General features: G+C 45.4%; 2 protein-coding genes across 2 annotated transcripts in view; both read left to right on the top strand.

The window, feature by feature from the left end:
- The window catches only part of fgf10b (fibroblast growth factor 10b), a 6,346-nt gene extending 5,419 nt beyond the window's left edge, over nt 1-927 (top strand). Inside the window, exon 3 of the mRNA XM_086169689.1 lies at nt 736-927. Coding sequence (XP_086025815.1) covers nt 736-927 — 192 coding nt within the window. The remainder of the gene's footprint in view (nt 1-735) is intronic.
- Nucleotides 928-4,690: 3,763 nt separating this feature from the next.
- On the top strand, nt 4,691-12,892 carry paip1 (poly(A) binding protein interacting protein 1). The gene is made up of 11 exons (XM_086169631.1): nt 4,691-5,085; nt 6,367-6,503; nt 6,607-6,798; nt 6,886-6,998; nt 7,086-7,197; nt 8,396-8,521; nt 8,605-8,711; nt 10,069-10,183; nt 10,269-10,323; nt 11,546-11,624; nt 11,955-12,892. The coding sequence occupies exons 1-11, from the start codon at nt 4,896-4,898 to the stop codon at nt 12,040-12,042; spliced, it is 1,314 nt and encodes a 437-aa protein (XP_086025757.1). The 5' UTR covers nt 4,691-4,895; the 3' UTR covers nt 12,043-12,892.
- Nucleotides 12,893-16,611: the final 3,719 nt, after the last annotated feature.

The raw sequence follows: 16,611 nt of genomic DNA, 5'->3' as shown, positions 1-16,611 counted from the left end.
TTGAACGGTAAATGTAAAAATCCAACCATTTTGAGTCAAAAAATTAGTGAAGTCAAATGAAAAAAAAAAATGTTGTAATGCAAATCACTGATAAATATAACCATTGATTTCCTTTTTTTATTTTCTTTTTCTTTTTGGCAAGTGAGGCACGGCCTCTGCTGCCTCCCCTGACTGCACCTCACTGCGAATATAAGAACACAAATACCGCTTTATTCGATTTTAATATCAATCAATCTGTACTTCACATTCCTCCACAAAGCTTCTTAAAGATAGATTTTATTCATTTCTGTTCAGAACATGACCTTTCAAAAAAATTGAAACGTAAATATTTCATTAAATATCACCGAAAAAAACCCAGCCGCGGCCGCTCTGGTGCTCTTCAGGCACGAGAACTAACCTAGACGCACGAAAAGCCAAACAGACGACAGCAACCGCCCCGGACGACTGTTTTATCGCCGCTGAAATTCAAAAACGCCTATCTCATTTCCTTCTCGGACAGACGCGGCGTCGGCCTTCGCTCCGCACGCGACGGCCCGAGTCCCAAATTAGCCACGCCGACCGAGCTAGCGTGGGAAAACAACACTCACTCCGCTCTCGATTTGATGTTTTTACAAAACGGCGGCAAGGATTAACCTTTTTTTTTTTTAATGTTTGACATGTTTTCTCTTGATGACGATGCAGGAATCCTAGCGTTCGCTCACGTCACGACGTTTTTTTTTTTTCCCCCCCTTCCAGAGGGAGTTCGGGGTGGACTGCGCCCTGAAGGAGCGGATCGAGGAGAACGGCTACAACACGTACGCTTCGGCCGAGTGGAGGAACAAGAAGAGGCAGATGTTCGTGGGCTTGAACATCCACGGGAAGCCGCTGCGAGGGAAGAAAACGCGCAGGAAGAACACGGCCACCCACTTCCTCCCGATTATGGTGTGAGCGGGGCGTGGAGGAGGAGGAGGAGGAGGAGGAGGAGGAGGAGGTGGGGGGAAGGCTGGAAAATAAAAAGACACTCGCTGAGAAATCTCTCTTTTGGAAAGAAGGGGTTCCGGGAAGGCGGCGTCCATGTTTTCTCTGAGGCGCGGAATGCGACGAGCATCCTTTTTTCTGTGCCAAAGAGTTTGCGACGTGAGAAATGTTATTTATGGATTCGGCCGACGCTAGAGGATACTCGTTTAAAAAGCAAAATGTTTGATACTTAGCCGCCGCGTTTCGTTTGTATTGTATTGATTTATTTATTTTTGCGAGATATTTAAGCCGGAGGGGAAACACCGGCGCTCCTGCGCACTCTTAACTTTTTATAGGATCTCTGTTACGTGGAAATAAAAACACGATCTCTGCATCCGAGCCGGTTTTAATTCCGTGACGTAAATGTGCAAAATCCAGGTGAACGGCGAGGTCGCCGGCCCGCGCTTATCTGCCCCCGCGAGGTGGAAGGCGCAAAAGGCGGCCATTAACGCCTCGCCAGATATTTCCATGTGGCAACCATTGCGCTAATGATTGGTTGCCAGAACCGGAAACGCGCCGAGGTTCAAGTCAACCCCCCCCTTCTTCTTCCTCACGGTGTGGCCTGGAGCTGACGTCAGTACGGGAAACCATTACCGAGGACATCTCGCACACACCGACGTGGTTCCTGAGAGCACCTGTTTTTTTTGTTTTGGGTTGTTGTTTTTTTTTAAAAAAAAAAAATAGATGGCGTTTATGTATGTGTGTGTGTCGGCGGACGCCTTGCACTTTCAGCGGGAACCACAACTGAGAAACCCTGGAAGTGTGTGGGTGTAGATATGTGAGTGTGGGAGAGGCAGAGATGTGACCCGCGTCTGACCACCCCCTCCACACGCACACACACACACACACACACACACACACACACACAGAGCAATCGTGCACACAAACGCACTAATCAATGGCAGATGCCAGATCAAAAGGCGGCGAGGAGAGCGCGAACGCCGCGGGCTCCGAGCCTCGTGTCCTCTTATCCTGTCTCTATGAAGATCCATCCAGGCAAAGCCCAGAAACATGGGGAGGAGGAGGATGAGGAGGAAACGGCGGCCTTAATTCACAAATCCTTCCAAGTTACGCGGTGAGTATGATGGATGTGTGTGTGTGTGTGTGTGTGTGTGTTTGCAGAAACCTCTGAGGAAAATAAAAAGAAATAAAGGGTTGAGAAGGCCCTCGGTTGGATTTCCGCATGCGTGGGGTTCCTCGGGGTTCCTCCTAATGCAGGAGCTTCAGATGTTTGAACGGTCGCGTGTCTCAATATGTGAGTGGAGGTTTGAAAAAAATCCACACATTGAAAATGCAAAACAAAGATCATTTATTATACATGTAGTGAAAACTTGTTTTGAGCAAACTCTTCCTCAGCGGCGCCATTTTTAAAGGGAATTATCATGTGATTGATTCCCTCTTTTTTTTTTTTTTTTTGGCGCCTCTTGTTAGATAAAACATGTCATATTAACATTTTAACATTATCGTCACTGTTTTTCTAGACCAGATACTTTTTCACATACGTACAGATATGGAGAAAGGGTTTCAGCATAAAAGATAAGATAAGATAAGATAAGATGAGATGAGATAAGATAAGATAACATAACATAACATAACATAACATAACATAAATTTTATTGATCCCCATCGGGGAAATTCCTTTGTTACAGAGGTATAACAGTTAAAATGTCAAAAATTAGCAAAAAATAATAAAATAAATGAGAATATAAATAAAAACAGAGAGACATTAGAAGACGGGAGATTTCAAGATACCATGAATAAATAGACAGCTGGGAGAACAACTACAGCAACTAGATCAGGGATTATAATGGACAATATAAAGGAACAGTAAGGATGAAAAAAACTCAACCAGAACTAAATAACAACAAAAATAGAGTGACAATAGCAATGACAAGATAAATCAACAAAAAAGACAGGATGAAACATGGTATGGACAACAAACAGACATACCTATAGCACTACAGATAGTGATGAATGAATGAATGAAAACAAGGTTTCCCTTGTGTTCCCTTGACGTCGACATCCGAATCTTGTATCCATGCAGTGACGATGTATGGAATTTTTGGGGGTCATTCAGGTATGGAAGCTGTCAAAAGCATTATTTTTGACATTATTTTCACGCGTCATTGCCTTTAAATTGCAGGAAAAAAAAAGCTGTTTTGTTTGTGTTTCTCTGTTTGTGTATCGGAAGGGGTGATTTGCAGCGGCGTGGCCGTTCGCGCGCCGTTTCCCGGTTTTCACAGGCCGACGACGGCGTGTCGGAGAGGGGACCCCGTCTCCATCTGCGGTGACGAGCACGTGGCGGGTCCTTCCTCCGACACGCCATCCATCATCCTCTGCATTCCTGAGACTAGCGCGTCTTTAAACTTCCTCTGGGGGTAGGAGGTGGCAATAACAGAAAATAAGAGCAGTTATCTTTTATCAAAGTGGGTCCTTTATGTTTTCTGGCACGCCAATTCTCTGGCATAATGCGATCCAGCTTTCGGAGAGAAGTGGAAAATGGCCGCGGGGCTAAAAAGAACTAATGAACGCTTACGCCGAGGATTCTGGGGCAGCACATGTTTGCAGCGGGCAGCTACTGATTGAGAGGAACGCTTCGGAGAAGGTCGCACAGGTCCGGGATCTTCTCGGAGGCCCACTTAAAAATCCGAAGCGCATTGTAGCGGTGAATATTAATAGTGAACGCGAAAGGAGGACTGGAGGTCATGAAGTCAACCTGTTTTGTTTGTTTGTTTTTTTCATTTCGCACTTACTTTATGTCGAGTCTTCATAAAAACAAAAGATCGTGACCTTTAAGAGGAGGAGGAAAATTAAAGATTCTGGATTTTCAGACGACGCCGTGCACAGCGGTTAGCGCTTCCGCCTCACGACAAGAAGGTGGAGGCCTTTCTGAGCGGAGTCGACCGGGTTCTCTGGGTTCCTCCCACAATCTGAGACCCCAAACCAACTGGCAACCGGCCTTCTTGCTCAATGACGGCTCCGGTCATGGTACAGATAATGAATGCATGAATGAAAAGATCATCAGAACAAAAAAACAAAACAAAACAAAACAAACAATCTCAGTCCTGTCAGATCACAAAGCAGTTTATGTGTGAGTCATCAATGTTTTTACATTGAGAAAATTATGAAAGCCCATACTTGTTGTAAAAATGAGGCGAGTGCACATCTGAATATCAGAGATATTTGTGAATGTTATGTATTCTTCAGAAATAGGCAACAACTGGAGATATGTGATCATTTTTCAAATTGGCCAACAAGTTTTGCTGCTGCTGCTGCAGGAATACTGCACAAGTCAGTTCATGATAATTTTACCTTACACTACAAACACCATAAGGAACTGTTTTGGACCCTGCAATACACTATCTGCACCTTTGTTACTGCAGCTGCACTGTATTGCACACTAGCATTTCTCCTTACTTTTAGACTTCACTTATTTCTGGTTACAGTAGTAACAAGGCATTAGTGTTATTTATTACTCCTGTTGCAATTGCTACACTTAGGCCAGGTCAAAACACGATATTTCTTATTGTGTCTTATTTTTATGGGCTCTATATGTTATTGTTGAAAAGAAATGACTATAAAAACAGACTTGACTTGTGTTGCAGAATTATGCTGCAATTCCATTCCGGGCCGCTAGAGGGCGCCATCGCCGGCTAGACAGAAAAAAACACACGGCTGGTAAATCAACTGGTTTTGGTTTGTTGTCAAAGGAAGTGGCAGAAACGGTGTTCAACAACAAAAAAAAAACGAGGGGGCAACATGAAAGATAGATAGGGCGTTGTTTTACGGCGGCAAACGAGTAAATATCGCGAAGATAAGCGCGTCAAATATCGTCAAAGCTTATTTCCTGCAGATGCTGTTCCGTAAGTTGTGAGTTGAAGCCGAGTCGACGAGCAGTCATGACTGAGAATTTCGACAGAGCCCCGGGAGCAGGGAGAGCCCGCAACCTGCCTGCAGACCCCGGGATCATGGACGGCGACGCCAACATTCAGCTTTTCAACCAAAGGGAGCCACTGAGGCAGCCGCGGTCCTTCCCGTCTTTCCCAGAAAATAACACCGGCGCGGTTGCCGACCCGGTCTCGGCTTCAGGTGAGGGGGCTCCGGCGCGCGGCGGCTAACGCTACCGGAACGAACGCTCGAACCATTCGCATCGCCGACACGGTTGTTTTCCAGAGAAATTCAGGACAAATCTACGCAAAATCTTTATTTTCAAGTTTCCTCTTCGGCTTCCTTTCCTGCTAAACGCACCCTCCCCCTCTGCGGGGGAGACACGGCGTCCGAAATCCGGAGCTGTCATTAGCCACATTAGCTGCTAAATATCAAGCTAACTTGGTAGCTAGCTGTTTTGGCGCTTCACCACACTGCTGCTTTATTTTCCCATTTAGGGGGGTGAGGGTGGGATAAAGAAGCATCTAAATACCCCCCACCCCACCCCCACGCAGATTTCGGACACGGATCTCACGTACCACACGCAATGGTGGTGCACTTCTGTGTATGTGTGCGTATGCGTGTGTATGTGTGTGAGTGTGTGGAGCCAGCAGCCGCTAGCTAACGGAAGTCCATCGCTGTGCAGGAGGAATTACTTTCGCTTTTTCCATCAGGAGAAAGGATGAAAAGGGGGAGGAGGACGGGTGGCGTCGGGGATGAGGAGGAGGAGGGGGTGATTATTAAACCGTGATGTACACAGATTTCAAACGCAGGGTTTGTTTGACGGCTGCAAGAGCAGGGCGGATGTAAACACTGCTCGGACAGTAGCTTGGTCACGTGATTCATCTTCGTTTTGAGGCTCCTGGATCAGGATGTACTACTTAAGTCGAGTTTTGCTATTTTACTATGATTTCCTGCTCATAATGTACTGATTTTATTCTTCCCGGTGTTTTCATGCACATTCCTTCTTGATTTTGAAATTGCTATTATCCAGCTTGGGATTCCTGTTTCAGCAATTATCCACCCATCCCTTATTCTTGTCGAAATCTTCTCGTCTTGGCAACTGGACTTGAATTTCTTCACTTGAAGACGTTTCACCCCTCGTCCGAGAGGCTTTCTCAGTCGACCCATTCCCGAACTTCTCCATTTCCCCAAAGAAGAATCTCTTGATGAGGGCTGAAACGTCTTTAAGTGAAGGAAGTCAAGTCCAGTTGCCGTGACAAGAATTCACCATGACCTGGAGAACCTCCACAGACATCCATTTATTATCTATTACTGTTATCTACACTTAATATAAGAAGCTTCCGACACCCTGGCATTGATAGGTGACTAATGACAGCAACTCTGTTTGCATTACAACCAAGACCCTCTGACATGTCCTTAAAATCTCTCGGCGGTTGAGCGCTGTCACATGCTGCAGAGATTTCCCTCTTCCTCTTTCAGAGTATAAAAGGCTTCCGCAAAATGTCTGCGGCCCCTTTGCCTCCAAGGGCGAGTGCGACGTGGACTCCCTGGTCAAGACCTCCAAGCTGTCGGCCAGCGCGCCGGAGTTTGTTCCCGCCGCGGTGAACCAATACGACGTGAGGAGAACGTTCATCACATTCAGAGGAAGAGCTGGATTTAAAAAAAAAAAAAGGAATCTCCCTCCGCGGATTTAAGTGTTTTAATCTTAATTCCGTGCAGATCTACTATGACAACAGCGGAGAGGGTTACACCGAGCCGACCCTGGCCGAGATGGTCTCGGAGTTCCTCTCCCACCTGAACTCTTCACCCGGCACCTTTGAGTCGGACGTTGAGTACATAACCGGCATGCTCAACGCCAGGGTGACCACCGAGGAGCTGCTGCAGGAGCTTGTGGAGCTGATCTACACACAGGTGTGGACACGCAGGCCTGGAGGATGTAGCTGAAAAACGCTAACTCGCTTATCGAATGTGCTTTTATTTTAATTTTTTTCTTCTCAGTCCACCGCCATTCCCAACTTCTCCTACACGGGGGCCCGGCTCTGCAACTATCTGTCCCACCACCTCGCCGTCAGCCCGCCCAGCGGGAACTTTCGTCAGCTGCTATTGAAAAGGTTATCTTGCAAACGCGGTCAACGTCGAATCCCGTTGAATCTTTCGGCGGCGGCGATCACCGAACGGGTGCGTTTTGTCGGCCGCAGGTGTCGAAGAGAATTCGAGCAGAGGGACGCGGCCGTGCGAGGGGACCCCGACACCCAGAAGAAGTTTCACTCCTTTGTGCTCTTTTTGGGAGAACTTTACCTTCACCTGGAGGTAAGAGGTCCCGCTTGATGCTCCCGGTGTCCGACCTGCCCGGCTGCACTCTCGCCGCCGCACCCCGATCCACCGCTTCCCTCAAACTAGCACCTTCTATTTTTCACCGTACAATCTGAATAGCTCTTTGTACCACCTTGTTATGTTGTGGTCCGAGCTGCTTGGGTGACCGCTCGAGGCTACCGTGGTTCTCCTGGCAACGGAGCGGGTTCCGGTTTGTTTTTTGGCCTCTTTCTGCAGCTGCTTCTGAAAGAATTTGAAAAGTCAAAGCACGCCTTGTCATGCGAGTTATGTCACTCTTTTGGTATTCAACAGGTAGTTGGTCAGGTCACGTGTCTGTTCTATTCAGCGAGGCCCGTAATATCGTTCTCTAAAAGGTCTCTGATGCAGTTGTGCTTTCAATCCCGACCATGTGGACGGTTCTATCTGGGACCACTCACCAGAACTAAACCAGAGTTTCCGGAAGTGTGGAAAGTGTCTGCATCACATGGTCGAACCTCAGGCGTCCAGAGGAAAATCAACAAGTACGAGGATTGTGAGTCCATAGACAAAGCGGACTGTGAATTTTGGAGCGGTGCAGGACATGTATGCTGCAAGACAGCGGTGAGCTGCGACGTAGGTGTGACGGGTGCAGGTGCGAGTGTATCAGGGATCATCGCCTTGTTTGCTGTGTTGATTGACAGGCTTACAGAGGAGGTCAGACAGGCATCTCCATTGACTAAATGATGTTTGCAGATGATACTGTGCTCTGTAGTGAGAGCAGGAAGCAGGCGGAGGAGACCCACGAGGTGGCAGCATGACCTCTAGAGGAGAGGGATGAAGGTTAGCCGCATTGAAATGGAATACATGTTTGGGAATGAGAGGGACACAAGTGGGCACAAGGGTGAGGCTACAGCAAGTGGAGATGGAGAAGGTGGAGGATTTGAAGTACTGAGGGTCAACAGTCCAGAGCAGTGGAGAGGGTGGAGAACAGGGTATCAGCCAGATTAGAAGGAAAAGTGAAGGCGTAGAAGACAGGAAGCAGAGCTGGAGGTACCAGAGATGAAGATGTGGAGGTCCTTCAGAGGGACAGCGCTTGTTAGATGTTCTGGTCAGACTCAGATGATGTGGACGTGGACAGAGGGTGATGGTGTTGGTGAAGATCTCAAGCATTTCATTCAGTCCGGCTTTTTCTTGACGTTTGTGTCAACCCGTTCAGGTGAAGAGCGCTAAAGGCGGCCACAACCGAGCGGAGATCCTCCTCTCCGGCCTCAACGATCTCATGATCAGTCTGCTGTCCAACCCGGTGGACGCCAACCTGATCTGCGCTGTGAAGCTCCTGAAGGTTTGGAAAACTCTCATACGATTATCGCCGCGTCTCCGCCGGTCTTCTAAATAAACAACGGCGATGTCCTCGGTCTCCCGAAGCTGACAGGTTCGGTCCTGGAGGACGCCTGGAAGGAGAGTCGACAGAAGCACATGGACGACCTGATCAGCAGGATAAAAACCATTCTGCTGGACGCGGCGTGCGCGAGGTCAGTGCGCTCGCCGTTCACCTCCAACCTTCAGCGTGGGTCAAGCCGTTGGGCCAGAGGCGGGGAAGAGAAGATAAATATGCACAGATACGGAAACTAAACCATTCTTGATCGAAGGGTTTCAGCATACAAGATAAACTTTATTGATCCCCTGTAGGGGAAATTCTTTTGTCAAAGCAGCGTAACACAATTAAAAGATAGCAAAAGACGACAACAACAACCTCATCATCAACGACAAGGATAGGAACAAACAGAGTGACAATAGCGTTGACAAAAATAAAGAGGATGTGAATGGGTGAGGTTGTGAGGTCACGGAAGCACAGATGCATCTCTGACCGCGAGCACAAAGGAGCGTCTAAAAGCAGGGGTCGGCAAACTTTACCACTCAAAGAGGCATTGGAGGCACCCTTTTTGAAATTTAAAATGAATTAACACGGCATATAGCTTTATTGCCTTTGTGCTATGTGTCCAAATGTACCGCGGACAGCAAAGTAGGAATTTCACTGCACAGGGAAACACCTTTCTACGCTGTGCACGTGACAATAGATGCTCTGAATGGATAAACAAAATGTGTCGCAATGAAGAACGGCAGAGAAAATGAAATTTCTGCATGCAACAAAACAGTTTGAACTCCGGAAAAAAAAGACGTTCGGTGGAAGGTCACTTTTAAGTAAAATATTTGAGTCCATCTTGTATTTATGAACTTAAATAATCCACCGGCAGCAAACCAAAAATGCCTTCCTCATTTATTAAGAGCGTCAAACATATTGTTTAGATGTTACAAGATCGCCAAAGTCTTCCAATTTAACATTACGTTTCAAAAATGAACAAACTAAACTTTTTTTTTTTTTTTTAAATTGCGTGTTATTTATATTATCTATTCTTTTTTTTTTTTTTTTTGAACATTTATTAGAACAAGTTCCTTAACAGAGTTTTACACATTCTTACAAAACCTCATAACAAGATATACATTATACAATAATCTTTATAGGTCACTTATTTCCTCAATAGCATGTGAAAAATAAAATAAAACTAAAAAAAAAACAGAGAGAGAGAAAAAAAAAAAAAAACACAAAGAAAAGATAAAGAGATAAAAGAAAAAGATTTATTTTTTTTTCCTTTTTTTTTTTATATTATCTATTCTAACGGATCCCTCCCAAGTTGCTCTCGACGATCAGGTTAGCGCCCAGCAGGGCAGCCGCGCCGCCGTCCGCGTGTGAGCGCGTGAACGCGATCCGGCGTAAAGGCGCCGAAAGCGGAAACCGTCGCAAACCGTTACGCCGTCGTGGCGTCGAAGCCCCGCCCCTTTCGCCGGAGGAGCTCGCCGTTCACCCGCACCACGCCTTTGCCTCCTCAGAGACGTCAGACAGATGCTGCTGAAGCTGGTGGAGCTCAGATCCAGCGACTGGGGGAGAGTGTCTGCCGCCGCCGCCAGCAACGCCACACCGGACAATGACCCCAACTATTACATGGTGGGCGTGTCTTACACACACACACACACACACACACACACATTTTCTGCCATGTTGACACTGGATTTTCTAAACTCCCACACAGAACGAGCCCACGTTTTACACTGAAGACGGCACTCCGTTCACAGCGGCGGACCCGGGTAAGGACGAGAGCATCTCGGAGACGGTGTTTCCTTTAGTCGCAGCAAGAAGCCCCGGTGTTGCGACGTAGGTCGTGATCGGATTATTGCTGTTTAAAAAAAAAAAAAATAAGCGCCCTGGGTTTTAACTGAAATTTTACACGGAGGAGCTGTGGCTTACGGGTGCACCGACTTGGGAGTTTTACGAGTTTTTGGGATTCGTGCGAAGATCTGAGTTTGTCGAAGTGGCGTTTAAAAACACTGAGACGTTTTTGTCGGTGAGATTCGGCGATCGTTTTAAAAAGAGGAGCTCCATTCTGTCCGGCGCTAAATGTAGTTTAGCATTAAGTGTGTAGCCGTGAAGTTAAGGTTAAAGAACCGAATTAAAATCTCCCCATCCTTCGCTGCCGGCATCATCATCCCATCTTCATGGTAGATACACTAAATAATAATAATAATTATTAAATAATAATGTCTTTCCTACCTGAGGCTATCAGACTTTTTAATTCCTCTCCCTTCAGCCGCAGGGAATCTCAAAATATTTGTACTTAAGACACTTTATAGGCTTGCCTTGTTACGTTGACCATTTATAGTTTTATTTGTATTTCTTATTCTCCCCCTTTTTTATACTATTTATACAATTTCCTACTATTATTTATTATTGTTATGTTTCACTTGAAACTCTGGCACAACAATTTCCTTCGGGATACATAAAATTGTTCTTATTTGTATTCTTAAAACCAGTTCATTTCATTCCATTCCCATTTATGAAGTGTTGTTATTTTTTACGCATTTTTTGTTATCGATAAAGTACATTTTTATTATTTAAATACACGTAACAACAATTTTCTTCAGGATAAATAAAGTTATTCTTAGTCTTAAAACCAGTTTATTTCATTCCAATCCCATTTATTAAGTGTTATTATTTTTTACACCTTTTATGTTATCGACTAAGTACATTTTTATTATTTAAATACACGTAACAACAATTTTCTTCAGGATAAATAAAGCTATTCTTAGTCTTAAAACCAGTTTATTTCATTCCATTCCCATTTATTAAGTGTTATTATTTTTTACACCTTTTATGTTATCGATTAAGTACATTCTTATTATTTAAATACACGTAACAAAAATCGGGATTAATAGCGTTTCAGTTCATGTTAATTGAATTTGATATAACAGGACCAAAGTGTTTCCTGATCTATTTGTTTTGAGAAAATCCCGTATTTTATCGCCTCCGCAGAATACGCCGAGAAATACCAAGAGATGCTGGACAAGCAGGACTACTTCCACGACAACTGCGGGGAGAACGGCAACGAAGTGTAAGTCGTCCTCGTGACGTGTTATTATTTGAAAGAAAAAAAAAAAAAAAAGGAAATCCCTGATTTTACTTCCTGTTTTATTCATCTGAATCGCAACGGAAGGCGGGGTGTGTTTGGCGAGGGCGAGCTCACGCGAGGCCCCCCGACTCGGGTTTTTCTTTTTTTTTTTTTTTTTGTGAACGCGGCCGGACGGTTTCAGTCCAGTCAGCAATGGAGCGTGAAAGAGGGGGGCCGTGACGTTTCTGGTATTTGTCTCGCCGTCGACACGCGCAAAAAAAAAAAAAAAAACCCCGACCCCCTCCTTTTTTTTTTTTTTTTTTTGTGCCGCAGGTACGACTACGAGGACGAGATGGACCCCGAGATAGAGGAGGCCTTCGAGAGCTTCTGTTTAGAATCGGAGAGCAAACGGAAGCAATGACGGAGGTAGAGGTGGAGTGTGTCGGGGTGTGTCGGGGTGTGTCGGGGTGGGTCTCCCAAACTGGACAGGCAGACGCCGCGGCGTCCCACCCTCCCCCTCTCGCCCCCGGAGCCGCTGTAAGGACGAAAAAAAGAGACCGGAACCGGGGAACGTTCCGGATGTTATTTTACCGCAAACAAGCATTTGAGTAAAGCCGCGCATTGCACTTCTGACACTTTGTTTCAGACTTCGACCCGAGGTTCGGGGGGGGAATCAGGGGAAGCGTCCGTCTTTTGTGTAAACTCGGAAGCTCCCGGCGTCGGTTTTTGAATTCTTCCGCTCCCTTTTTCTTCTTCTTTCCTCTTCTTCTTCTTCTTCTTCTTCTTCTGCAACCCTGTTGGCGCCGGGAGGGACGCAGTTTGCTGTGGATTTATTGCTGTGGAGGTTTTTTTTGTTTTGTTTTTTTTTTCCCCCCCCTTGGATGACTGATGGGTTTCCTTCAAACGTGTGAATAATTTTGTCAAATACTAATCCTCGCCGCCCCCCCTCCCCCGCCCTTTCATAAAAGCAGGCCATTTATTTTATCCTTTAGGTGGTGGGATTTCTTTTATTTTTATTTTTATTTTTAGCTTTACGTGAATAAAAGCATCGTACAGCAGCCGAATCCATTACCTGAATGTAGCTTTAAATCCACACATGTTGCAGTTTGTGATATTTAAAGAAAAATTAAAAAAAAAAAAGTGACAATAAAAAGGCCTCCCAGTCATCCGAAGACACAAATTCACAGATCCCATAATGAGAATGTTGTTTTTATAGTGTGTACATATTATTTATAGCATTGTTTGCCTGCAATAAATCCTTTATGATATCGTTTCGCTTGTGTTGCGTATCTGAAACGGAAGCCTCCTTTTTCTCTGAGTAAATAACTTTAAATCTAGAAAAAAAGGATGACGTCAGCTGTTTTGAGGGTTAAATCCAGCACGAGGGTGAAACGGCCGAAGTGACAGAAAGTAACAAAAGTGCTTTGGATCTTTTGGGGTCGTCGGACGACCTTTGGCGTTTTTAAAAAGTGAACTCCGCCCTCCTCTGGCGGCTTTGGGTCACTGCGGCGCTCCGGAGATAAAACCGCTCTATTCATCCATTCGTTTATTATCTTTACAGCTTATCCTGCGCTCTGGGTCGCGGGGGGGGGGGGGGCGGGCCGGGCCGTGATTGGACGATCCAGAGTCTCACCCCGGACCGGTGGATCACGAATACAAAAAAAGAAAAATCGAGCCATTTGGAGATATCTTGGGAAGATAACTTGTGGGAATCTAACCGGCGACCTTCTCGCTGCTCTGAACCGCTTCCTTCTTTTTAAAAACCTTTATCGAACGCATGAAACAGTATTTTGGATTAAAAAAAAACAAGTCACGTGCGGGTTTCCGGCCCTGGTTCCAAAACGAGTCCTTATCTCGGCAGGAGGCTGGATTTCCATCCTAGTAATCTTTTTTTCTTTTGATAAGAGTCATGGCTGGTTTAGGTTTAAGCTGCAATTTTGAAAAAAAAAAAAAAAAAGGTGCGGAAAGAGGGTGATTACGGTTATCAGACAAAGATGACACACACTGTGCGATTGCTACGCTGATAAAACCACATGATTTAAAAACAAAAAAAAAAAAGATTTCCTTCACTTCCAGAGGCACCTGGTTCTCACACTAACAAAACAAAGTCCAGTGGGTTATTTTGAAAATTCAGACATTCTCTTGTGTCAGGTGGTGTCAAGCTAAAATGTCCAATCAATTCAAACAACAGTATAAAAAATAAAAAAAAAAAATTTTGAAAAACTTAATTTCTAAAGCCCTCGCAGGTAAGAAGCCACACCTGGACAGGCTTCTTTTAGACAAGGGTAGTCTTGGATCGTGTGTGTGTGTGTGTGTGTGTGTGTGTGTGTGTGCGGCCGCTGCCCTGCGAGGCCCCGCTGGACGTCTGGCACAAAATACAACAGGGGGGAGAAAGCGGAGCCTGACATTCTCATTGGTCAGCAGATGGGTGTGAAAGAGGGATTAGTGCTGTGTTACAATCCACTCACCCGGAAGTGTGTGTGAGTGTGTGTGTGTGATCGCTGCCTAGATCGCCCAGTTTGGGTTTCAAACGAACGAGCTGCTTGAAGGGAAGTTCTGGACATTTCAATCTGGACTTGGAACCTTCAGCCTTCTTCTGTCTGCATATACCTTTATATATATATATATGTGTGTGTGTGTGTGTGTGTGTGTGTGTGTGTGTGTCAACCCTGCTCTGTAAGGAGTGGCACCTGTTGCAATAAGGTTTCTACTCATAATCCGTGCATCCGATTCAACTTTTCTCCACTGACCTGAATAAGAACTGGGTCGGTTTATTCATAAAGAGCTGTGTGTCGGAGCCAAGTTTCCGCCTTTAACCATCAACTATTAACACGGAGTGTGAAACTGCGGCCGTAAAACACTCCCTTCCAGTTTGAACTCGGCCTGTTGGAAAAGCCGTTCCCCGGTGTGTGTATATGTGTGTGTGTGTGTGTGTTTTCTGCTGTCATTCTGGGAAGTAATTGCCACGGTAACACAGTCAGGCAGTTGGAAACCCGAATAATTCTCAAATACGTCTGTAAGAGCCACCAACTCACTTTTTGATAATGACAATAATGAACTGCGTTCTTGTTTACGTTATTTTCTCCGTGATTCTTGATAGCGACGAAGCGCTCGCTGTTCTTTTCATGACTGCAATTTATAACTTCTGATCGTTGTTATTTACCATAATATTCTGCATATCATCTTGAGTTTCCCTTTTTTTTTTTTTTTTTGCAATCTTTCTACGAAACGGACATTTTCAAGTAAAGTGATTCTTTGGTATCCGCCACAAAAAAGAGGAAGTGTGTTGCAAATCTGCGTCCCAGAGACGAGGTGAGTCGGCGGTGAGTCAGTGTGATGAAGAGGAAGGTCCAAAGAAGGGCTGCCGTGTCACCGCCTTCCCCCGAATACATAAATTACTGCTTAAAGGTAAAATTCAGCTGCCCCCCCCCTTGCGACAGGAGCGTCTCGCACTGAATGGCTTGTAGAGACTAAAAAAAACAGGAGCGGATGGAGTTGTAGTCCTCCCATTTCAGATGGACTACAAATATGGCGGTACAGCTGAGGGACCCCTGCGATGACCCCTCTGACCCCCTCTGACCTTTCACGTCAAGAGACAGATGCAAATGTGATATTTATATCTACCCCCCCCACACACACACACACACACCGGTTGCAGTGTCACAAGCTCCGCCCCCATCTTCCCCAAGCTCCGCCCCCTTCTCAACAATGCCCGCTTTTACAGATCTGTAATCCCAGGCGCAGATGATGTCACCGGGGTCGCTCTCTCGGACTTCCTGTCGGGTCACAGAATCGGTGCTGCCCCTCGGACGCTCAAACAATGCCCCCTGAACACACACACACACACACACACACACACACACACACACACACACACACAGAGTTCGGTGGAAATTCCCTCTAATGACGTCTAAGGCCACCGGCTCAGGATCCTGACGCCCTGAAACAAAACCTTTGTGAATTGGCCCGACTCAAATCAGTTCTTCCTTCTTTGGTCGCCATGGCAACAGGCGCCAGGACACACTCGGGGACAAAGGGTGACCCCCGATCCGTGGAGGGGGCGGGATGTGGTGGTCACTCACTTATTCACTCATTCATTCCTTCCTTCATTCATTCATTCATTCAGTGGTTCATTCACCCAGAATGCACTGGGTTTAACACACACCTGTCAATCACAGGGATTCTGAAGGCCTTCAAGCAAACCCATGCAGGGGGAGAACACACACACACACACACACACACACACACATACGCACACACACACACACAGACACACACACCTCTTTTTTTGTTTGATTGAAACAAAGTAAAATTTTTTGGTAGTACATGTTAATGTCAGCAGTGACTGTTTTTCTGCACACACACACACACACACACACACACACACACACACACACACACACACCTCTTTTTTGATTTAATTTTAAAAAAGTTGAATTTTTGGGCCCCACATGTTAATGTTATCCATGACTGTTTATCTGCAGACACGTACACACACACACACACACACACACACACACACACACCGCTTGTTTGACGATTTGATTTTTAAAAAGTTGAATTTTTCGGTCTTGCGTGTTAATGTTATCATGACTGTTTATCTGCACACACACACACCTGTTTTTTGATTTAATGAAAAAAAGTTGAAGTTTTAGGTCTCGCATGGTAATGTTATCCATGACTGTTTATCTGCACACACACACACATACACACCTCTTTTTTGATCTAATTAAAAAAAAAAAAAAATTTTTAGGTCTCGCGTGTTAATGTTATCTGTGACTGTTTATCTGTTTATCTGTAGACACACGAATGTACAAACACACAAACACACACACCCCACATACAAACACACACACACACACACACACACACACACAAACACACCTCTTTTTTGATTTAATAAAAAAAGTACAATTTTTCGATTTGCCTGGTAATGTTATCTGTGACTGTTTATCCGCAGACACGCACGCACACACACACGCACACACAG

Source organism: Fistularia commersonii, chromosome 22 (assembly GCF_037954325.1).
Source record: "Fistularia commersonii isolate RoL2024-O1a breed Wild chromosome 22, RoL_Fcom_v1.0, whole genome shotgun sequence".
Lineage (NCBI taxonomy): Eukaryota > Metazoa > Chordata > Actinopteri > Syngnathiformes > Fistulariidae > Fistularia > Fistularia commersonii.
Note: the sequence above shows the minus strand (reverse complement) of the source record. Positions and strands in the feature narration are given on the sequence as shown.